Source organism: Platichthys flesus, chromosome 7, assembly GCF_949316205.1.
Source record: "Platichthys flesus chromosome 7, fPlaFle2.1, whole genome shotgun sequence".
Taxonomy (NCBI): Eukaryota; Metazoa; Chordata; class Actinopteri; order Pleuronectiformes; family Pleuronectidae; genus Platichthys; species Platichthys flesus.
The window spans coordinates 5,837,135-5,845,466 of record NC_084951.1 but is presented as its reverse complement, the minus strand read 5'-3'; the positions used below and the strand labels follow the sequence as shown (position 1 = coordinate 5,845,466).

General features: G+C 45.4%; 1 protein-coding gene across 1 annotated transcript; it reads right to left on the bottom strand.

Annotated features, from left to right (window-relative positions):
- Nucleotides 1-2,725: 2,725 nt before the first annotated feature.
- Nucleotides 2,726-8,101, bottom strand: LOC133956582 (keratin, type II cytoskeletal cochleal-like). Its single transcript, XM_062391739.1, has 9 exons — nt 7,478-8,101; nt 5,411-5,619; nt 5,234-5,294; nt 5,026-5,121; nt 4,693-4,857; nt 4,453-4,578; nt 4,094-4,314; nt 3,911-3,969; nt 2,726-3,756 (listed from the first exon to the last, which is right to left on the bottom strand). Exons 1-9 carry the CDS (start codon nt 7,976-7,978, stop codon nt 3,536-3,538), a joined length of 1,659 nt encoding a protein of 552 aa, XP_062247723.1. The 5' UTR covers nt 7,979-8,101; the 3' UTR covers nt 2,726-3,535.
- Between the last annotated feature and the right edge of the window lie 231 nt (nt 8,102-8,332).

Here is an 8,332-nt window from a genome sequence, read left to right as displayed (position 1 = left end):
GTATGCTTGGGCAAACCTAGTAAAGTTGTCGACTACCACGAAGATATACTCGTATCCACCCCGGCTGGTCTCAAGGTGAGGAAAGTCTATACAAACAAGTTCAATAGGCGAGTTTGAGCTTAAACCTCCCATAGGTGCTCTGTCATTTAAAGCAGTTTTTTTCCACTTTATACACTGACACTTTCTGATGATGTACTCTTCAATGTCCTTACTCATAAAAGGCCAATAAAAATGCTCTCTTGCAAGACTAAGGACTCTCTCGACAACAACATGTCCCATGTTGTCGTGCAAGTGAGTGAGGGCTATCTGTCTAAAGGTGGCTGGCAAGACAAGCTGTTTGCGACCAAGTGTTTTCCTGTATAGAATGCCATTCTCTAAATACAGCTTATTCCACTCTCTTGAGAGTTTTCTAGTGTGTTTGTCCAAAGACCTGCGTCTGTCGTCAGTCAGTTCTGTGTCATTCTCTTTAAACTCTAGAATTTTCCCAATGGCAGGATATTTTCGCTGCTCGTCTGCCAGTTCATTATGGTCAATTACAGGGAAAGGTTCTGTGTGTGTCTGCTGTTGAGAGGTGATGTTAAGGCTGGCTACCAATGCTACTTCCCCCTGCTGGGCTCTCCTAGCACCCTCGCAGGTGGCGCACACTGCCTCCTCTGACCATCCCTCTGAACACTGACTCATGCAGGCATTGATATCATAAGGACAACGAGAATGGGTATCTGCATCAACATTCAGTTTGCCTGGCTTGTATCTTATTTCAAAGTGAAAGTATGAAAGCTGACCAAGCCAGCGATGTCCTGTTGCATTAAGCTTAGCCATGCTCATAACGTAAGTCAGGGGATTGTTATCGGTGAAGATCGTGAAGTGAGGGGCATAAAACAGGTAGTCCCTAAAGTTATCACAAACTGCCCACTTTAAGGCTAAGAACTCAAGCTTACCACTGTGGAGATGATAACTCTGCTCTGCTGGTGTAAACGTGCGAGACCCATAACCAATCACCCTCATCTTTCCGTCCTGTTTCTGGTAGCGGATTGCTCCCAGACCTTGTTGAGAGGCATCGGTGTGAAGTATAAAGGGTTGGTTGAAGTCTGGGTATCCCAGCACTGGTGGGTTGGTTAGAATGTCTATTAGGCGCTAGAGAATCTGCTGGTGTTGGTTATTCCATTCCACGGGGGTACGTGAAAGTAATTGAGGCCCCTTTGTTTTCTCCTTGACAGGCTTGGGTTGTGTTGAATTGGGCTTTCCCTGAAGCAGCTCATATAGTGGTCTTGCTATATGTGAGAAGTCTTGTAAGTAGGCTCGGTAATAGCTAAAGAAACTTAGCAGCCTCCAAACATCTCCTACTGTCTGTGGAGTTTTCTCCTTCAATGCTTAAACTGCATCAATATCTTTTGGATCTACTCTAACCCCATTTGCCGACACTAGCCGACCAACGTACCTGACCTCTTTGCGAAATAACTCACACTTTTCTGGCCTCAACTTAACCCTGTTGTGCTGTAGAGCTTGGAGTACACGGCGCAGCACCTCAACATGCTCTTCGAAAGACCTCGAGAAGCAGAGGACATCATCGAGATACGGGATGCAACACTCATCCCTCAGCATCTCAAGCATTTCCTCCATGCTTCTTTGGAAGTCTGCTGGTGCATTTGACAACCCGAACGATATTCTGACCCATTCATATAAACCCCAAGGGGTCCTGAAGGCAGTGAGATGTCTCAAACCTTCTGCAATAAACCCTTGGCGGTAGGCTTTGCCCTGGTCTAAGATCGAAAACCAGCTATAGCCCCCAAGTGAGTCAATCAAGTCCTGAATACGGGGGAGCGGATGTCTGTCTGGCACAGTCTTTTTGTTAAGCAGTCTGTAGTCAACACAAAGGCGCAATGAACCATCTTTCTTTCTGACACAATAGGGGCGGCATATGGCGACTTAGACTTTACAATCCATCCTTTCACTAACAACTCCTGGATGTATTCTTTTACTTCCTTGTACAGTGACTCAGGAATGGAAGCATAAGCTTTCTTAACGGGAATGTCATCGCTGACCCTGACTGACATTTGGAGAGAGGGGATGCATCCAATATCAGAGCTGTCTTGGGCAAATGCGGCCGTCTCCTCCTGCAGCACCTCCTCAACTAGATGTTGTTGTTCTAGAGTAAGATGACTGAGGTCAACGGCTGGTCGCCACGGCTCATTTGTGGGAACCCTGGGAGCGGTGACTTTATGGACATCAGCCGTTACTGTTGTAACCTGTGGTGTCTCTACTTGTGGTGTCATTGTCTTACCTATCTCTATGACTTTCGTTACATGTTCGATGGAGCCCAACAGAGTTCTCTTTGGCAGGGTTATGTCATGCTTAGTGTGATTGGAGATGGGCACATGAACAAGAGGCCACCGGCTCTTACTGATCTCTAAGAGGCCTTCCTCCACACTCCACACCCAGCTGTTCTAAGCTATAATTTTCTTCTGGGGATTCATAAAGGACACCAGAGTGAGAGGCGTGGAAGCTAGGTGGTACTCTGCACCGTACACATAATGTTTTTCTATTAATTTAATGAATTAAAATTACTATTAAAGTAAATAAAAAATAATATTTTGGGGTATACAACAGTAATATTTCGCATGAATCATCAAGCTGGTAAGCATAATTCAACCATGTTGGTGCAAATACAGATTTCTAATAAGAAAGGACTAACAGTATCGAATAAGAACAAAGAGAATCTGCCAAATATGAACACAGATTTATTCCAGATATTTTAGTGGTACAAATTCACAATAAATCAGGTTGTTCTAGTCAGCCTTAGCCATTTTTTTTATTCAGGGTGAAAAATAGAAGTTAAGTCATAAACACCGTTAAAATGCTGAAGCGGAGAGCTCATTTTCTCTCTGAGAGGAGATGAAAAAGAGGATCCCGAAAAAGTGTTATATGTGGCTGCTTTTGATGATGTCGAAATGCACAAGATTACGTATGTGTGACAGCAGATGAGACATTGAAGAAGGAAAGTTACAGGTGTGACACAACATATGCTCGCCTGCAATGAAAGCCTCATGAATTCAAGACATAGCACCACATCCACTTTTCCTTCTGTGCAAATCTTAGAACTGCTGTTGTCTTTTTGTGTGCAATGATTGTTGCCTTGGAAGGATTCTCTGCCATGATACTACAAGTATCCTCCTGTCTACATAACAGCATATCCAGCAACCAAAAGACAGCGTTGCTGACTGATTAAGGAAGAAGACTGACTCACATATCTGCTACTTTTACATTCAATCTCTCTGAACTTGAATGTAATCTCTGACTTTTTGAGAATGTGGTGGCAAAGAGCAGCCACACAGGAGCGAAATGTAACAGAGACCTCTACCATTATATGGATCTGCCATAGTGGTAAATGGTCGAATTGGGCATTTTTCTGAGACTGCTCTGTGTATGCAGGGAGAGTGGTGGTGGGATTTATAGAAAGCGTTTATGAATGGGGCATGGGGAAGAAAAAAAAATGGGGGAAGACGAAGATAGGAGAGGAAGACAACTGCTGTTTTCATTAACGGCGGCTAGAGTATGTGGTGGTGGAGGATTTTGATGACATTGTGCCTCCTCCTCCTCCCATGCTCATGCCGCTTCCATAGCCACAACCGCCGCTGCTCATTCCAAAGCCGCCGCCGCCGCTGCTCATTCCAAAGCCACCGCCGCCGCTGCTCATTCCAAAGCCACCGCCGCCACCGCTGCTCATTCCATAGCCACCGCCGCCTCCTCCACCGGCACCTGGTGATGAGAATGAGATTAGTTAAGTACACATATCAAGTCAATTGAAAGCTTCACTAATCGCCTACCCATCCCCAGTTGTTGGATTTACCATGAATACCATAGAACTTGTGTAGAAATGATCTGAGTTGTAAAGACTTAGGTCAACACTTACCATAGCTTTTGGATGAGGTCTGCATATGGATGGTTGCCTGTGCAGGACCGGCGGCAATTCTGCAGAGAGTACACAAATGAGCAATCTGACCTGTTGACGTTGCTACCCTCACAATGAGGCTCAATGCACTCTCTCATTGTTTTTCGAAGATGAAATGTTTTGTGAGTCCAAAGTGGCATTTACCTGATCTCCTCTCCTTCCAGTAGTTTCCTGTAGGTAGCTATCTCAATATCTAGAGCCAGCTTGACATTCATGAGCTCCTGGTATTCACGGACCTGGCGGGCCATGTCCTGTTTGGCTCTCTGCAGGGCCTCTTCTAGGTCCCTGATACGGGCCTTGGCGTCCTTGACAGCCAGCTCACCTCGCTCCTCAGCCTCAGCGATCTGGGCCTCCAGGTTGGCACGCTGAGAAGTTGGAGAGTTGGCAGACGCTTCAGGTTTGATATTTCTACATGTTCATCTGGTTTTTAACATGTTATAGACTGTGCATAAGTCTATAAGTCAACTGAGCTCAAGCTAAACCATGTGTAACTGTGAGCTTACCTGTCCCTTGACTGACTCAATCTCATTCTGGAGCCGTGCAATCATACGGTTGAGCTCAGCAATCTCATTCTTAGTGTTGCGGAGGTCGTCTCCGGCCGAGCCGGCATTGGTCTGCATCTCCTGGAACTGAAGGAACACAATGAAACATAGCTATTATTACAGGCTCCACAGATATTTTTGTGCAGGTATGTGTGTTTCACATTGGAGTTGTTGGTATGATTGCTGTCTCTATCTACTTACCTTCTGCTGATACCAGCTTTCCGCATCAGCACGGTTGCGGGCAGCAATCTCCTCATACTGTGCCTTGACTTCCGCCACAATAGCATCCATGTCAAGGCTGCGGCTGTTGTCCATCTCCACAATGACTGAAGTGTCCTTGATCTGGCCCTGGAGTTCATTTAGTTCCTGGAGAAGAGGAAACAGTAATTAATTCAAATTATATTGAAAGTATGAGTAGAGGCATGACCGAAATCTGTTACTCTTGTTTGTGTTTTTATTGTTTATCTGTCTCCACTGGTTGCCTTCATGAAACAACAAACCTAAAAGGACTGAGTTGTGGTTCATTTAGCTTACCGCCTCGAAGACACTTCTGAGGAAGTTAATCTCATCCTGAAGGGCATCAACCTTGGCGTCTAGCTCAACTTTGTTCATGTAGGCACCGTCTACATCCTGTAAGTGGAGAAGAAGGAAGTGTTCTGCATTGTTGATGGCTTGGAGGAAAAGCAATGATCCATCCTTGAAGCTGGAATGCCTGGCTTATTGATTGCAGGATTTCTCTCACCTTCTTGAGGAGCACAAACTCATTTTCCACACCAGCACGCTTGTTGATTTCATCTTCATATCTGATGCAAACAAATGGAGGAAGAATGAGCTAACGAAAAATGTAGGTAGAAATCAGGTCTTGTCGGTCTGTTCAAAGACAACACACACTCGGAGTTCTTCCCTGGTGTGAACTCACTTGTTCTTGAAGTCCTCCACCAGTCCCTGCATGTTTCTCAGCTCTCCGTCCAGCTTGACCTTCTCGTTGCCGAGTCCATCCAGCTGTCTGCGCAGGTTGGCGATGTAGGCCTCGAACATGGCGTCGATGTTGGAGCGGGAGGTGGTCTGCTCCTGCAGCAGGCTCCACTTGGTCTCCAGCATTTTGTTCTGTTGCTCCAGGAATCGCACCTGAAAGGTAAAAATGATTTCAGAAGTTAAGATCCACCAACTGCTGGATAAAGATATTGCTTTGAATATGACCATTTTATCATAACTGTTAATAAAAAAAATCTAATAGGAAATGCAAATAGCCATTGGCACCTGCTATGTGGCGTGAGTGCAGGGGGACTGGAGGAGGCAGCAGCCGCCTCCTTTTAGCTAACCACTGTGTTTAGCTCCATTCTTCTTCTTCTCTCATTTGCTCTCTTGTCCGTGTTCCACTCATAAAAGTTTCCTTAAATCCCAACCCCCTCTTCCTTCCGATGCAGACGGCCGCAGGATGGATTATTTTAGCTGTCCCTTTTATTCATGATTTGGCTCACTTCTCTCCAGGAGAACAGAGAGGTTTGTCATCCTTACTTTACTCACAGGATCCATCCAGCCCCACCTATGTATGACTTTACCACTCTAAAGGCTCTTGTAATAACCAATGCCTTTCAGGCCAGAGACTTTTGGTTCTGTCTTCATTGGAGAACTGAAAGAATCTGCTCCTCATGTCTTCTTTGCATTTGCATAGAGAAGTTGTATGTAGGCTGCATTGCTCTGCCATCGGAGTAACAGTTTTATGTGTGTGTGTTTGTGTGTGTGTGTGTGTGTGTGTGTGTGTGATCGTGTGATCGTGTGATCTTGTGTGCATGTAAATGGCCAGATGAGGTGCGCCTTGCCACACCTCAGCCTTGCCCCACCCCTTAAAGCTCTGGCATTACCGCACCCTCGCCTCCGGAAAGAATACTTTCACTGAGTGAACTTGCCTGCCTCATCCCTCGGCAGACTAATTCTTCTGGCCTGAACTCAATTACAGCCAGTTGATTGAGGATGCTTCAAGATATACTATTTTCTAAAAATATTTAATTGAACTGTTAATAAAACTTTGATATCCTCCTCCATTGTGATCACTACTACGACCTGTAATGATCTGAATAAATATTTGTGAATCATTTCAAACAGACGAAAGACCAGATCCTTTGTGTGAGGACAGATGAGGTGTGGCAGACACATACGACACAGGGAAAGTCATTTCTTGAGTAGGGTGTGGTCAGCCTGTTCTTCATTTGTAACATAGAGAAAATGTCCCCCATCTTATTATCAAGAATGTCAATATCCAGCTGGGTTAGATTAAGAGCTCAATTATTGCGTCGTTATATTGTCATGTATGATAAATAATGCATGCAATGAAAATATCGTTTGAAGTGAAGATTTCTTTTGAGATGCATTGCAAATATTTTAAGTCGCCTTCCTTCATCAATGTTGAAAGCTTGTCAAGCCTTGCTGCCATGGGAATGGGGTTGACAACCCGATCCCTTTCTCCTCTCAAACTTAGAGGGACCAGTCACTTGATACTCTAACTCTAATGTTTCCTGACTCTCCCTCCACGCAGCTGGCAAGTGGAGGATTATGGTCAAAAATAAATTAAAGGAACACTGGTCCGCTTTCAATTTCAGTAGACGAGTCAGACAATGCACAGTATAGCTGACAAATCTAATTCATCCTAATAATATTATGATTAGTAGTTTTGGTTTTCAGAGCTAGCTCTAGCTAGGACCACAGTGTGGCAATTATCCACGTTGGGATCAGTTGCAGTGTAATATTTAATGAGCCCAGGTGGCTGTTTAGAGACAGCTTGTTGCAGCTATCCACACTTGCACTAACCAATTTACTCTGTGTGTAGTGAATCCATCTATTACTAATATTTAATTTCCTCCAGTTCAATCATATCATCATCTATTGTTCAACAAGAGTTAAAAACACTCTGAAACCACATTTAAGATTTTGAAATGGTGTGGGACATTAAGACATAAGTTGTTTCAGTGACCAAAGGGACTCTTACCTTGTCAATGAAGTTGGCGAAGCGGTTGTTCAGACCCTTGATCTGATTTTTCTCCTCGGTACGGACAATCGAGATTTTGGGGTCAATCTCAAGGTTCAGAGGAGCCAGCAGGCTCTGGTTGCTTTGGACATTTGCGATCGTGGGGACGAAACACCCACCACCGCCGCCTCCAAAGCCACCATAAGCACCGCCAGAAGAGAAAAGACCACCACCACCACCACCACCACCACCACCAGCTCCATAACCACCACCAGCTCCATAACCACCACCACCAACACCACAAAAACCACCACCACCACCAAAACTAACACCACCACCAAAACCACCACCACCTCCCATGCCTGACCTCATCATTGAACTGGAAGAAAAGCTTTTACGGGCTGACCCCCCGCCATAAGTAGCAGATTGTGAGGAAAAAGATCTTCCTCCTCCTCCTCCTCCTCCTCCTCCAGAACGGACGGAACCGTAGCTGGTCCTTTTGACTGATTTTGTGAACGACATGGCTCTTCTGAACGGATTCACAGAGTAAAGGTGGGAGCAGACAGAAAGAGAGAGAGATTTGGCAGAGCAGTGGAGAACACGAAGAGGTGAGTCAAGTCCCTCTAAGTATCTTCTCCCAGTGTGCCATGGATTTTTATCTGCCTCTTACTGCGGAGGTTGTCCCAGTAAGCTCCACCTCCTCTGCATCTCCTCCTCATCCCTCCACCAATTAACTGCATCCTGGAAGGTGCATTTGCACTTAGATTTGGCTTGGAGCAGCTGAGCCTGTTGGACAGGTAAGAGTGCCACCCCTGTAAAGCCTGGAGCTGGCTGTTGGTGAATGGAAGAGTGAGTAAGGCTGTGCACGAGACGCTG

Excerpts from the sequence above, each read along its gene's own strand:
- LOC133956582 (XM_062391739.1), bottom strand. The coding sequence starts at position 7,978 with ATGTCGTTCACAAAATCAGTCAAAAGGACCAGCTACGGTTCCGTCCGT. Across the intron at positions 5,122-5,233 it reads AGTTTGTGCTCCTCAAGAAG|GATGTAGACGGTGCCTACAT; the intron begins GTGAGAGAAATC and ends CTCCACTTACAG. Across the intron at positions 3,757-3,910 it reads GACCTCATCCAAAAGCTATG|GTGCCGGTGGAGGAGGCGGC; the intron begins GTAAGTGTTGAC and ends TCTCATCACCAG.